The sequence below is a fragment of the Gadus morhua genome, chromosome 12 (genome assembly GCF_902167405.1).
Source record: "Gadus morhua chromosome 12, gadMor3.0, whole genome shotgun sequence".
NCBI lineage: Eukaryota > Metazoa > Chordata > Actinopteri > Gadiformes > Gadidae > Gadus > Gadus morhua.
Window position 1 is genome coordinate 4105138 of NC_044059.1, and position 14661 is coordinate 4119798.

General features: G+C 41.6%; 1 protein-coding gene across 2 annotated transcripts; it reads left to right on the top strand.

The window, feature by feature from the left end:
• The first annotated feature begins 23 nt into the window (after window positions 1-23).
• Window positions 24-14661, top strand: il23r (interleukin 23 receptor). Of its 2 annotated transcripts, XM_030373012.1 has the most exons (17): window positions 24-203; window positions 900-1039; window positions 1188-1323; window positions 1479-1654; window positions 1742-1865; window positions 2037-2200; window positions 3483-3619; window positions 3832-4033; window positions 7973-8055; window positions 8248-8440; window positions 9598-9798; window positions 10347-10445; window positions 10617-10772; window positions 11963-12109; window positions 12548-12635; window positions 12967-13057; window positions 13377-14661. In XM_030373012.1, the coding sequence occupies exons 2-17, from the start codon at window positions 973-975 to the stop codon at window positions 13917-13919; spliced, it is 2607 nt and encodes an 868-aa protein (XP_030228872.1). In that variant the 5' UTR covers window positions 24-203; window positions 900-972; the 3' UTR covers window positions 13920-14661. The 2 variants fall into 2 exon arrangements, with proteins under 2 accessions (XP_030228872.1, XP_030228871.1); XM_030373011.1 differs by having other exon boundaries at window positions 140-1039.

Below are 14661 nucleotides of genomic sequence, written 5' to 3' on the forward strand. Positions count from 1 at the left end.
TGCCGCCTACGTGTTTTCATGATAACATCCTTGTGTAGCCATACGCTAGCCTACAACTGTGATCACTTTTGCGTTAGATACATAAAAAGTATAGGTATTTTACATTACAGGCTTTACACTTTAATGATGGCGCTTTGTTTGTATGCACACAAAAACATTCAAACTTGCTTTTGCCTTGTTCTTCATGCGCTCCAGTTCTCACGGTAGGAAACCACCTTGTGGTCTTTTTCTAAGTTTGTAAACGTGTGTATGGCTATATTATAACTGAAACTACGCCCACCGAAAAACAATGGCAATCGATGTTTTAAACAGGATTATATAACAGTGTAAATCAAAAGGAATCTCCGTTGTATAGCTACTTGGTTAGGCTTAATTGTTGAATCCATAACTTTTATTGTAGGTTGGATGTAGGACTCCCTTGCAGCACACAGACTTGCAGCACTTTGCTATTTTGTTCCTGCACGACATATAAAGGATGGATCATTTGATAAGCAACTGTTTTTTCATCGCCACCCACGACTCAAACCAAGAATAAAAGGGGTTAGCAAAGTAGGGCGACTGCAATCCTCAAACTAAAGCAGAAAGATCATGCATCTGCTAAAATACCACCAAACTAGGTCATGTCATTTAAGAAACTTCTCATGGACTAGATTTTTACCAAGTCTCTGCGTTAGATGTTTCATCACGGGTTGTTCATTGGTCGTATGACAAAGGCTTCCTCCAGCTTGCTTTCCTCGGGCAGGAGATAAGATCAAAAGAGTGACTCATTTGCTGAAGAAATTGCAGTTATATTGACGCACAAAAAAAGCCTACACAGTTTTTGTTTTTGAAATATGTTCCGTCCTACAATTCACAGACATTCAGTGTAGCAGAGCCTACTTTTGTCGATTTTCTTTCAGGAGTGCTTTTCATCACCATATCAGCTACATTCTAAGACAATAACCCAACTGAATTCAACGGAGAAGATGAACTATGATGAATATTCTCACATCGACTTGTATATTCCGAATACAGGTTCTCCTCATTTTCTACCTCATGGGTAAGTTGGATCTAGTTTATTAATTAAAGTTTCCGTTTCTTTTTTTGTATCGGCACAAACTAAATATTCGACCATGTAATAGCCCACCATGTAGGCTATAATACAGTAAAAACAGAAGTGTTCATTTTATGGTGTGATTATGTGACAGGCTCGCACCTGCTGTCTGCTACCTTCGGGACAAAAATTTTGGAACGAGGCTTTCTGACCGTAGTGCCAGCTCAGGAATTTATTCTGGGTTCAGACCTGACCGTGTACTGCCACCTCACAGAGAAGTGTTCATCGAGGTAAAGCCTGTCTCTACGCGCGCGTGCGTGCGCGCGCGCGCGCGCGTGTGTTGCTCATGCTTATACGATTTAAATCCATATTAGCCCAAAAGGTACCGGGATTCTACATACAGTATCTATTTCCATGTTAAAACATACTCTTAATTCCCTGTTAGCATCCACTTAATTCTGTGGCTAGATAAAGTGACGGTGGAGCCTGAGCAACGCATCAACTGCACAACAGCCAGATTTCGACTGACGAACCTCCGCACCCCTGAACCTGTTGTGAAATGCTTGATGCGTATGGAAGGCAGGTCATACGCAGTGACTGGACTTCGTCTCCATGGTGGATGTATGTACAAAGTATAAAAAACAGCTTAAATATAATACGTTCAAATATTGCACAATAGACATGGGATAACCTGTTTTTGTACTTCAGTGCCTCCTGATAAGCCTACCGATGTTTACTGTGAGACATCACGGGACTCCGGAGTGTTGGATTGCCGGTGGGACCAAGGACAGAAGACATACCTATCCACTAGCTACAATATTTCTCTCAGCAGGTACTGAGTTACATTTAATTCTGTAGACTCTGTAGTCTATACAGAATGGCTGGGCTTTTTTGGCATGTTCTGATTTATTCATACATTATTACTTGCAATAAACTGTCTCACTCTCTACTCTCAATCTGTATATCATGTTGACCATCACCTCTTTTTATGCCTTATATACAGTGAAAATGGAACTCAAATACACAGTGTTCATGAACAGAGAGCGAATTGCCAGGTGCCAAAAACATTGCTGGATGAGAATGAAAATTACCAGTTGACCATCACCTCTTACAACACCAAGGGGACATCGAAGTCAGAACCCTTCAACTTCTGTGTCAAGGATGTTGGTAAGCAACGTGTGTGTGTGTGTGTGTGTGTGTGTGTGTGTGTGTGTGTGTGTGTGTGTGTGTGTGTGTGTGTGTGTGTGTGTGTGTGTGTGTGTGTGTGTGTGTGTGTGTGTGTGTGTGTGCGTTCAAGCACATAACACACATGCACACATTAATATAAAAAATATCTTTACAATAAAGGTATTGTCTTTAAGTATCTGATCTCTATTATGACTTATATTGATATCTTTATATCAGAATGCAAACAAAGATCTTTTTAATTGCATTATGACTAGTTTCACAAAACCAGTTTCACAAAATCAGACTCAGATCTTTAGATTCATATCTAAAGTCTATGAGGTGAGCTTAAAACTGGCTGATAAGGGTGGTTCCCTTCCTTTCGCTTCATATATATTTCCACCAATCATGTGGCTGGAGGCAGGGATCTGCGATATTTTTTTGTCTTTAAAGGTCTCAATTAAACACTGTGTAGACTGACCACTTTAGAAAGACAATTATTTAAATCAGAAAGTTTCATCACACAAATTAATTTTATTCTGTAGAATATCTCTGCAACCAAAAAGGAAACAAGGTGTAGCTCCTCAACTTGCAGTTTCTGGTGTCGGGCCCAGGCTTTTGTCTCCCCCAAGATGTTCTGCTACAACAAAGGAGGACTGCTGGATCCGAGACTACATTTTGACTAACCTGATCTGTTTAGACCTAGTAAGCTCTTAGAGGCAACATAATTAAAAAATAATATTAATAACTGGTTTGCTTTTTGGTTTTAGGGTTTCCTGTTTAGGAAAGGTTTTAGGGTTTGGTTTCTGGTTTTAATGTTTGGTTTTGGGGTTAGGGTTAGCTATTTAGGTGAGGTTTCCGGATTGGCTTCAATCTTCTTTGATTTGCTTTTAGATTTAGGATTTCCTATTTGAAATCAGTTTTGGGGTTTGGTTTGGTTTCTAGTGTTTGTTTTCAGGGGTTTGCTTCCTATTTGTTACAGTTTCAGTGCATGATTTTTGGTTCTAGAGTTTCGTTTTAGGGTCAGGCTTTCTTATTTGGTTTTAGGGTTTGTATTTTTGGAGGTTGGATTGTTTTACCAGAGAGCAAGGTTGTAATGATCGTGCTTTGGTTCTTTTTGATGCCAGGGTTGGGGTTACGGTTAGGGAGATCATATAGGTTGGGACTAGGGTTTGTTTTTCAGTTCTATGAGTTGTAGGGAGGATCACTCCTTCGGTAGTGCTCTTTAGCTGTTTTTTGTAGTAGGAAAAACATTTTATCTGGGTGTGCTGTTCTATTGTTTCAGTTCTACCAGTGACACCACTCATTGTGCAAATAAAGTTTGGCAACGACTCTTCCGCCTCGCTGCGCTGTAACAGCACAGAGTCCTCCGAGCTAATCCACTACCTCGCCAGACTCCGGACAGGAAATGGCTCCATTTGGGTAAACAGCACACCGCCTTCCAATTACTTCCCATCCATGGCATGTGACCGTTGATCTCTTTAGAATTTAAAGGCTTGATGGTTGTGTGTGTGTGTGTGTGTGTGTGTGTGTGTGTGTGTGTGTGTGTGTGTGTGTGTGTGTGTGTGTGTGTGTGTGTGTGTGTGTGTGTGTGTGTGTGTGTGTGTGTGTGTGTGTGTGTGTGTGTCTTGCAGCTACTTGCAGAAGAAGAACGGAGCGGTACAGGCCAACTAAGAGTGGAGGGATTGAATGCCCTTTGTGAGTACGAGTTCCAAGCCAGAGCTTGCTACTCCGCACATGCAGGTGGTCTGACCTCGGTGCCCACCAGCGCATCCAGATCCAGGCCTCGCTGCAGCAAATGGAGCGAACCTGTCAGGAGGTCGAGCCCTGGCAAAGGCAAGCTATCTACAACTACTTGATTGGTAGTATTATATTATAGAATATAGTAATATCGATTATAAATACTATACTCATAACTCTGTAGTAATGCTAATGATATAAATCATGATCAGTGTTGGGGTAGTTACTCAAAAAAAGTAATAAGTTTCTTATTACTAGTTACTTCTGTAAATTGTAATGAGATTACTTTACTAGTTACTGCATTTGAAAAGTGACTACTTATTACTTTACTTTCCCGTTTCTTAAATTACTGTAGATACATGGACAAACATCATAGCCCTATCATCACTTAGTGTTTATTGAATAAATCTATACAAAAATAGCATATCAAACCATATGAAAGAACACTATCCCTGTCTGCACAAAGAAATGCCTCCCTGTAAAATCCACAAACAACAGGATAGGCTATGGTGAGGTCAATCAGTAGCAACAAACAAGTTTCAAAACACAGGCTTTGGGAAACATGAGAACAAAAATTAAGTGGTCAATGAAAAATATAAAAAGGTCACTTTATCCCATACAATTAAAACAGTCGGAACCGGTTCCCTACTGGAATCGAGTTTCGGTGCTCAACCCTATTCATAAGTAACTTTTGTTGGTGGCGGACCAAATGTCCGCGGTGGTGGACACATGGCCCAGGAAAATTATTTTGAGCTTCGATTTCATGTCGGTAGTAAAACACTTGGACAGGAAAATGTTTTCCCGTCGGATGTTGGCTTGCGAGTCAGCGTATTTTATCTAGTATTTTTCTAAATCTGGGCGATTCAATAGTTGACAGGGGAAGCATAGTCTTCTACAATGAACCCTGCAACAAGCCTGTCTTTCCGTGTCACCTACTTCGGCGCTCCAACGCTCATTCAGATCATTCGCACAAGCAGCTACGTCACTCAAATCAATCGCTATGGCAACGTGCCGGCCATAAGCAGGCGCTGCAGACACACAGGCAGCACGCATGCACGCACCACAATAACGTTCCTCTTGATGCTTTTCATGACAAATCAGGCATTAAAAAGGGGTTATGTTCAAAAACATTTTACGTGGGTGATTACAAACTGATTATCCAAGGTGTTCTCGGTCAGTCTTATTACCGTTACCCTATAAATACAGTTGTAAGCCCCGTGCGTAATGCTGCACCATGGCACTGCTGGCACTGCTGAGGGAGAGGGTCTTCAGGGACCATAACGATTTATTGGTGCATACAAATATGTACCTTTATGTCAGACCACTTCTTTTTTAATCCTGGGACTGTGCGCTTCGTGCCACTGACAGAGTTTACTGCTGCAGCAACATGTTGCCACAAAACGGAGCTGCCTCGGTCCTCCTCTTCGCCTCTGGCTCTCCCTTGGTTGGCACGCACCGCGCGCAATCAATTATGTTAATGCGACGAGTATGAAGGAAGGGTGTTTCACACATGGCCGCTTAATTCAATGGATACAATTTATGGCGCGCTGGAGGGGTGGGAGGCTGGGCTGGGGTGGGGAGTGAAGGCTAAGTGGGAGAAAGGCAGTCGGTTGGAAAAGAGAATCATCCGTTTCTGTGTGTGTGTGTGTGTGTGTGTGTGTGTGTGTGTGTGTGTGTGTGTGTGTGTGTGTGTGTGTGTGTGTGTGTGTGTGTGTGTGTGTGTGTGTGTGTGTGTATGACAATGAAAATGTATTTATTTTGAACAAGTGTGTATGTGTGTGTGTGTGTGTGTGTGTGTGTGTGTGTGCGTGCGCGTTTCTTCATTTCAAACTGAAACAGATGGGAACGTGTGATTACACTTCTACTGAGGCATGGTGTGAACACAGCACATTGGACCAACACATTGAGATACACGAGGTCCCTGGGAACGCTCTAAGCTAGGGAGAATATTAGCATTTATCACTGTTAGTTACTTAATTATCAGCTGGTAACAATATCGCTCCTTGCATTTTGTTTGAAGTATTTGTGGGTTTTTTTTCAAGCAAAGCGGTCATTAACTCTCTAAACTAACATTTAGAAGAATAAAAAATGAAGGCGCTAAAGGTCATGTAGATAGGGTGGAAATTTTGTGTGGATTCCACAGAGAGACCTAATTTGTAGTAGAAGTACGCTAATATCTTCCCATTTTATGCTATTTAAAGTTTATTGTGTTCCTCACCATGATGGTTGTGCCTCCTCAATCACAAAGGATTTACACAGTGGAGGAAAAAATTAAAATTATCTATTTCAGACCAGCTTTTATGCATAGTATGTTGCTGGTGGGATGATGACGGTATCAGTTTTTATGTGAATTTGCTAACACAGCAATTCCCTACCCCACCGATATCCAATACCAGCGCTAATGCATTCCTACTTCAAAAGATTATTTTCCCTTTATGACTCTACGTCCTAAAAATACCAGTTTCTATAATTATGCTGACCTATATTTCCATAAGGAAATAATGTCCATGCATTACAGCGATTACAGCATGTTAGTTTTCCTGTACCACCCGAACCCCTTTCATTCATCATCAAGATAAAAGATTCAGACAACGTAGAAAAATAGTTTCTTTATTAAAAAAAATCTAGTCAGGTACAACTTAAGCGAGAAGGATGTGATGCTTTCACAGCCACAAATTGTTTGGTCCATACACCAAAGAGGCTCATTAATAAAACATAGCATTCATCAAATATGCATTAATAAACACATTATTGGTCTGGCTATTGGCTATTGACACAAACCAAATAGGGACCAATGGTTAACAGTCATTGCCCATACAGGCGTTGTGTAACGGCTGGCCAATTCATTTGATCATAGAGCAGCAGAGACATGTATTAATTATTCAGTCCTATTCAGACGACACCCAGATCTTTCCTTGACTCACAAAGGTAAACAATCTCTCAACCGCTGTCTCTCTTTTGATCTCCCTCTCTCACTCTGCTTTTTGTTGCTAGTGATCCCAATCCCGTGACCACCGAACAAAACTACTTTTGGGGCCTCCACCTCACCCACACATGTCTCGATAATTTTCAACCTCCGCGAAATTTAGCTTTTTTGCTTTTCTCAGTCCTTCTGCCATTGTTTCCGACAAGACATAATACTTGCATCTGAGTCTGTTTTATATGCAGATCGCATTCATGAGGTTGTTTGCATTGACCATATATGGTTAAAAAGGGGCGTGTACAGGGCCGAACGTGAAGCTGATTCAGCTGCGCACACTTGTAGGCACTCTGTGTTTTATAAAGCAAAAGATTGCTTAGAGGTGTGCGTACGCAGGGTTTTATAAGTCTTTATATTTTTTGGCGCACGCAAAACTTGGCTTTTGGGCGTACGTACACTTTTAGTAACGATCCCACACACAGTTTTATAAATGACACCCCAGAACTTTACAGGCAGGCAAACACGGCTTGGGTAACGCAGGAAAGCGCGTTACTATAGTCTAGTAAAGTAGTGTAGTTACCGATATTTTAAACGTAATGCGTTACTTTACTTCGTTACCCAAAAAAGTAATATCGTTACTGTAACGCGTTACCCCCAACACTGATCATGATAATATTGATAGAGGTAGTTAATCCTGCGCCATACACGTTTCCTATTTGCCACTCTAGTGGCTTGAGCTGTAGCAATAGCCAGAGCTAGATCATTTCTGTGAGCTGTAGCAACAATAGCCAGAGCTATATCATTTCTGTGAGCTGTAGCAACAATGGCCAGAGCTATATCATTTCTGTCTGGAATCACTCATGTCATAGATCTATTTTTTTTTTTCATGAAACGGTAATTCCATTTAGTTTGGTTGTATGGTCCCTCCCCTATGCTCCCTGCTGTAAGATTTCTGTCCGATACTTCCGATACCTTTTTATCTTGGAATAGATAGTGGCAGTTGAATGCTAGAATAGTGCAGGCTTATGTGATTCAGGAACACAGCACAGTGTGTCGAAAGAGGTTGAGCCGGTTGTCTGAGGTGAACGTGTCTGTGCTTTGTTGGCGTGCCTCAGGTCCTTCCCTGAAGCTCCAGGTATGGAGGATTCTCGGTCACCATGACGACAGTGGCCTTCAGAATGTGACTGTTTTGTGGAAGGTATTGATGCGTCATTGTTCAAACATTAAATGAAGAAAGACGACAAAGCAGGATCCTTTCAGTAACCAGGATAGCAATCACCCAACTTACCGTTCACATGTACCACATACTAACCATAAGTGGCAAACTCCTTGGCATGTGCTGCTGAACGATAGGGATGAGTCAGTAAAGTGTGTTCTGTTTCCCCTCCAGCCTTCTCCTCAAGAGGACTACAGCGGTACACTGAGGCGCTACGAGGTGCGCGCGGCGAGCAAGACGGACATCTGCCTTCCTGATCTGAGCCTGTGTGTAGTCCAGGTGTCTCCGGACGTTCATACGCTGTGGGTCAGCGCGGTCACCTCCTACGGCCGCTCCCCGCCTGCCGCTGTCCAGCTCATACCCTCAGGTACCGTGCCACAACGAGCAACCGCCTTTCATAACATGACGTGACAGGTAAAACATAACATGGCATCACATTCCCATGGACAACATGCCATGACATTCAAGTTGATAACATGCCATCACATTCCCTTTGATAATATGACATCCAATAACATTGCGGTACCTTGGATAACATGACAGATCATCAGATTTAGGGGTGGGCGATACTGCAAAATTTGGTTTGGATCCAATAACAAGTTATATGGTAACAGAATCGCGGATAACAATACCGATACCTTTTATCATTTAGAGCGGCATGTGTATTTTCATGCAAGGGAGAGCAGTGTGTCATTGAGGGGAATGCATCATCAAAACACTAAATCTGAACTGATGATATGCCAAAGGGTATCAATCACAGTAAGGTGAGTGGTAGAATAGCATTTCTACCTGCCACATGTGAGACCCGGGTTTGATTCCATACAGAAGCAATGTATGTAGCAAGCAATTTTCTTTAAACGCAAATAACAAAAATATACTTTTTATTATGGTAAATTGAATGCGCTAACATTAAAATTCAGTTTTTGGAAGAAACAAAGAGCACCCAAGTATTTATGGAGAACAAACCAAAAAAAAAAATAGTTTGTACAGACAGTTCGACTCTTTAAATCTCATGAAATGGGCCAAACAGAGAGAAATTGAAACTCGTATCGATCCTTTTGACGCTAGATCAATCTTCAAAAATTAGACGTAGTATCTGTCAGATCACATTACATTACATACACAGCATTTGATAACATGTCATCATCACACATTACCATGTGAACGTAACATACCTCAGACATTACCTTCTGAAACGGCCTTCTGAAATTGGATTACCTTTCATACAATTATATAAAATTTCCTTGTAAAACATAACATCATATGAATTACTTTTAAATACATTGTTATGTGATCTAACACTACATACATTACGTAACATTACACTTTGCAAAATGTAGATCGACAGAAGCTGTGTATGTGATAATGATAATATGATGATATAATATGCAGGATTAGATCATGTGCTCAGGAAATGCATACTTAGTATGCGGGGAGGGCTATTTAAAAGGGATGATGAATGCTTCATTATAATGTAGGATTTATTTCTGGAAGACTTCTTATTTAATGTTTGCTTCACTGCAGGTGTTCCTGGGCCTGCTTTAAAGAGGACGCTCCGTGATGGACATGGGAGCGTGGTACTCTCCTGGTCCTGGCCTCCCCCTGGCCCTGGTGGCTCAGGGGGCACTGGGGAACTGGTCAGCTATGTGACTGAATGGACCATTCGACCTGCGGAGCTGCGCTGGAACATTCTGTCCAGAGATCAAAACACTACCTTAATCGGAGGTGAACTCATCCCTTTGATTCAAAATGGTTATAAATTGTTTATATTAACAATGCCACATATTTGCACTACATTTCATAGTGCAGATTTGATTAAACTAATGAAGTAGAATCACTTTTACAGAGCATTAAGTCATAAATAATGGCTGTGTAGTGCTTCACAAAAACAAGTTGAATTTGGTATTCCATAGTTGGGTATATTGTTATTATAGAATGTTATGCCTGATTAAACAGTGCACTCTAGTGGACATTTGGTGCAGCACACATGCATATAAACTGCCATAACACCATAAAGCCGCCCCCAAAACAAGAAAATTAGAAATCAAAGATTCAAAGGTATTTATTTGTCACATACAGGGCATGCAGCGAAATATTTGTGTGACATACCTGGTACTAGCTTTGCTAAACAAAATAATAAAATACAATATAATTAAAATAAAATAAAATACAAAATACGTTTTAACTGAAATGAAGAACATTATAAATATCTGTAAAAATGTATGAAATGAACACACCACTGCCGCTGGTCCTCTCCTTTTGTACTGTTACAGGTCTGTTTGCCGGTGAGCGGTATAACGTCTCTGTGTATGCTGTGACCACTAAGGGCATCAGTAAGCCATCTTCACTTTTGGTGTACTCCGAAGAAAAGAGTAAGCTTCAAAACATGATAGTCTTCCTCATCACTTTTTTGCAAACACCTCTATTGGACCATATTCAGTTATTGTGTGTCTACCATAGCAAACCTCTCCTCATTATACACAATGATCCTCGATTCGTTTTTAGTGGTGCCAGATTTTCAACCTCCCCATGTGTTGCTCCAGGGCCTCTGTCAGGGCCCAAGGTGTCAGTGGTGGACCACAAGGCTGGCCGTGTCCTGATCCAGTGGGAGGAGCTTCCCGTAGCATGTCAGAGAGGTTTCATCACAAGTTACACCATATATGTCCGCACGCTTTCCTCCAGCCTCGGTGAACACAACAGTAAGCTTCTAGACTGACTGGTGGCTTTGTGGTTAGTGCGAGTGTGAGTGTGAGTGTGAGTGTGAGTGAGTGAGTGAGTGAGTGAGTGTGTGTGTGTGTGTGTGTGTGTGTGTGTGTGTGTGTGTGTGTGTGTGTGTGTGTGTGTGTGCTTGCAAGTGTGTGTGTGCAAGTGTGTACAGAGTGTACAAGTTTGGAACACAAAAATGGTAAACTTTACAGTAAGGGGTGTTATACTTTATACATATATATAGCGTCCTTTTAAACAGAGGACACATTTTGTCTGCTGTATGTCTGTGTATGGGCTTTACCCACATTGGTGTTTTGCTGTGCAGAAAGCTCATTTACATGCACTTAGGGGCTTACCGTACAGCATGGGGCATATTACTGTTTTGGTAAACACTGCATACTCCGAACAGTCATCAAGCTTCTCAGTATTACTTTCCACAAAGCATCATCAGGGCTCATAGAAGAATTAAAGTAACAGAAAAGGACCAAGAAAAGTGCTATCATTATTATGTTTTATTTCTTATGTTGAAAAATTAAAAGGCAAACGGGCAGATATGAGCGAACAGAAGGAACTTAACCTTAAACGTTATTTTCTTATTTACATGTTCCCGGTGCTCGTTCTGTATCATAGACTATTCTAGAACTCTTTGACCACAAACAGGAAGCTCTTTGCATGAGAAGCCATGTGGCTACAACTGAATGTGCTTGCAGTCCTTAGCCACAAGCTGCACAAAGAAGAAGTCATGTTCTTATGTATAGGTCACCACTTCATTTCACACACCTTTGGGTTTTCTCTGCTTAGCTCATGAATAGCAATACCTCCTGACACAAACCAGTTAAAAACCTGTTTTAAATGCTTCTCAGTTGTTTCGCCTGGCATCCTTGATTGTGGAATAAAATATACATAGATAAAACCTATACATTGGTTTCTTTTAACCTTAATGACTTTTAACCTTAATGAATATATCTAGCATGAATAGGTCAGCAACTGGAAGAAGAAGAGCTTAATTTAAAGAAAATGTAGAACCATAAAATACTAACAACCTTTTTGCCGGATTACCTTCCACATAGACGAAGCTACCCATCATTCAATTATGCATGGATCAAATTTAATCATTTGTGTACTACGGTATATATCATTGTATAATACTGATTGGTGGGATTGCCCTGTTATTTCTCTCAAGTAAGCGTATCTGGCTCAGCCCCTCGGCGCGTGTGGCTTGACTGTCCTGAAGACAGTGTAATACTGGGTCTCTCTGCCTCCAACTCAGCCGGAGAGGGACCGAAGGGAGAAGGGGCCACCTGCAAGCCCTCAGTCACACATCCTATAGGTGCATACCCTCCGTACACCTCCAGCACTTCCAGTACACATCCTGACACATTCAATTGACCATCATCCAGTAAACTTCCCATACCCTTCCAGGACAGCTCCAGAACACCATCCTCCAATACACAATCGTTACACATCCTCAACACATCGACCACGCATTCAGTTCACAATTCTCCAATATACACTGGCAGTACAGCTCCTGTTCAACATCCTCCAGCACACGTCCACTCCACATACAGTAAACACTCCAGTTCACCTTCCTCCAATACACACCCACTACACATTCAGTACACATGTACACACCTCAGAGTGCAACTCCAGTACACCATATAAATCATTAAAAAGTAAAAAAAACATGAGCATTGTTAGTATTTCGTCATGGTGCTCTGAACCTGTCCACTTGATTGAGTTTGCTTCCATCTATCTTGCTCTCTCCTAGCCGGATTGGTGACTGCTCTGGTTCTCACCATAACCTTCTTCTCAGTGGCTGCACTCATCTTTATATGCTGGAGCTCTGTGAGGAAAAGGTGAGCTAAAGAAGTCCTATTACTGTAACGTTTTGAACAGCATTTCAGAGTCATATCCGTTGCATGTAAGGGGGATACTTAATTTCTCCAGTTATCAAACATGGTTATTATGAATCATTAAGGCTTCTACATTTCAAGGGGATTCTGCTGCCCCTTTGTCACTCTTGTAGTGAGTATGTTGGCCTTAGCGTGAAGTACTGCCTAACCCTAACCTTTCCATAGACATCCACATAGTTATTCTATATACCACGACTTTTCAAGCTGTTAGACTTTTGAAAGTCTACCCTATAACCTTTGTAAATTCTCTTTCTCAACCACTAAAACGCTACAGAATCAAACAGTCATGCATTTCCTGGGGACCGTCTTGGCTTGTTGAAAACGTACCGAAACCTGAAGACAGTAAAGCTAATGCACTTTTGAAGGTAATCACTGAGCTATGCTCAAACTATTATCATTTTGCTATTCTGTGTTAAAGCATATTTTAACAATTTCCAACGTCATATTTGTTCCTACTTCCCATAGGTTTTTAGCAATCATCATACATACTAACAAATGCATCCAATTGTATCGACCGGAAAGTGTGTCCTATCAATCAGTCAGTCATCAATCAGTAATCAGTATCCCATAGGTTTAGTAATCATCATACATACTAACAAATGCATCCAATTGTATAGACCGGAAAGTGTTTCCTATCAATCAGTCAGTCATCAGTATCAGGATTATGTTTGTTTTGATTTCCAGGGGAAGTACGTCGAAACCTCTGTCAGGCCATCCCGCCCAAACTCCCATAGTGACCCTCCTCTCTCACCCATCGAGGAGATCCCCTGGGAGGACACCCTCCTCCTCCCAACCCGACCCTGGCCTGTCCAGGCTCCGGGGTCATGGCCGGGGCTGACAGCAGAGACGGAACGGCCCCTTCCCGCTGAGGGGCCCGTGGAGTCGGTCAGCTACAAGCCTCATGCTCCGTGCATTGAGGAGGACAAGGAGGAAGCGGGCCATGGAGGAGTGTGCGGAGAGCAGGGGGATGTACCTGACACACCTGCGCAAGAGCGTGGCAGCGGATGCTCGCTAACGCTCAATGGGTTTCCAAAGTTGAGCTCACTCTACGGTGCGGACGGGGATGTGCCTAATATGCGATCTCTGGGGTTCACCGAGGGCTCTGGTAGCCGTCTGTCTGGCCTCCTCTGCAGCGGGGTCTTTTTTGGGGGAGCTGAAACTGAGGGCCAGGGGACTATGTGTGCTGGGTATTCAACGGGAGGAGAGGGAGACCCCTGGAGAACCTAGAACCTAGGAATCTGGGGTTCTGGGTATTCAGTTGGCGACGGAGGCCCCTGAAGAGGTGTTATGATGTTGTTCATTCAAGGTTTTGTTTTAGTGTTCGTAAAGTGGCTGTACTGACAACAGAGCAAGGCAGCATATACCTGCTTGGAAGAAACCCATCGGTTCAAATCAGTCTATGAACGAGTAAAAGAGTACAATACTGCATTACTGAAAAATGAAAAGAAATACACAAGCGTACAGTTAATGGAGTCAAGGGGGTTATGGATACTTTGGTCAATGTTTGTTTATGTATATAACACAAATCTTTCTTAAACTAATTTAGTCATCAAGATCTTTTTCTTGTCTTACATGTATCTAGTGCCCCTTAATCCCTCCTATAATAGTAACACTTCTAATAATAATAGGGAACATTCATTTTGTATTGATTAACAATTTTAATTAACCAGACACAATTCAGTATGTATATGAATTAGTTTACAGTTAATTAACAGTTGACCAAACCACAAGTAATCATTTCCAAATGCTGTTTATGTTTAATAAAGATGTGCATGTTTAGTACGGTATTAATGTATACATTATTTAATAGGGTTTGGGTAAATCCTTACTTTTGCTTATTAATGCTTATTAATTCATTGACTAATGCTAATTAACGGTTAACTCATGTACCCTTATGAAATGTTATTGTAAGGGGAGTATCAATCTAACACTATCGCAAAATATGAAAAATAAACTTGATTCTTCTGTT

Bases quoted from the DNA above. Each gene is read 5' to 3' on its own strand.
- il23r (XM_030373012.1), top strand. From the start codon at position 973: ATGATGAATATTCTCACATCGACTTGTATATTCCGAATACAGGTTCTC. The intron at 1,040-1,187 runs GTAAGTTGGATC...ATTATGTGACAG, and splicing joins CCTCATTTTCTACCTCATGG to GCTCGCACCTGCTGTCTGCT. The intron at 4,034-7,972 runs GCAAGCTATCTA...GGCGTGCCTCAG, and splicing joins GAGGTCGAGCCCTGGCAAAG to GTCCTTCCCTGAAGCTCCAG.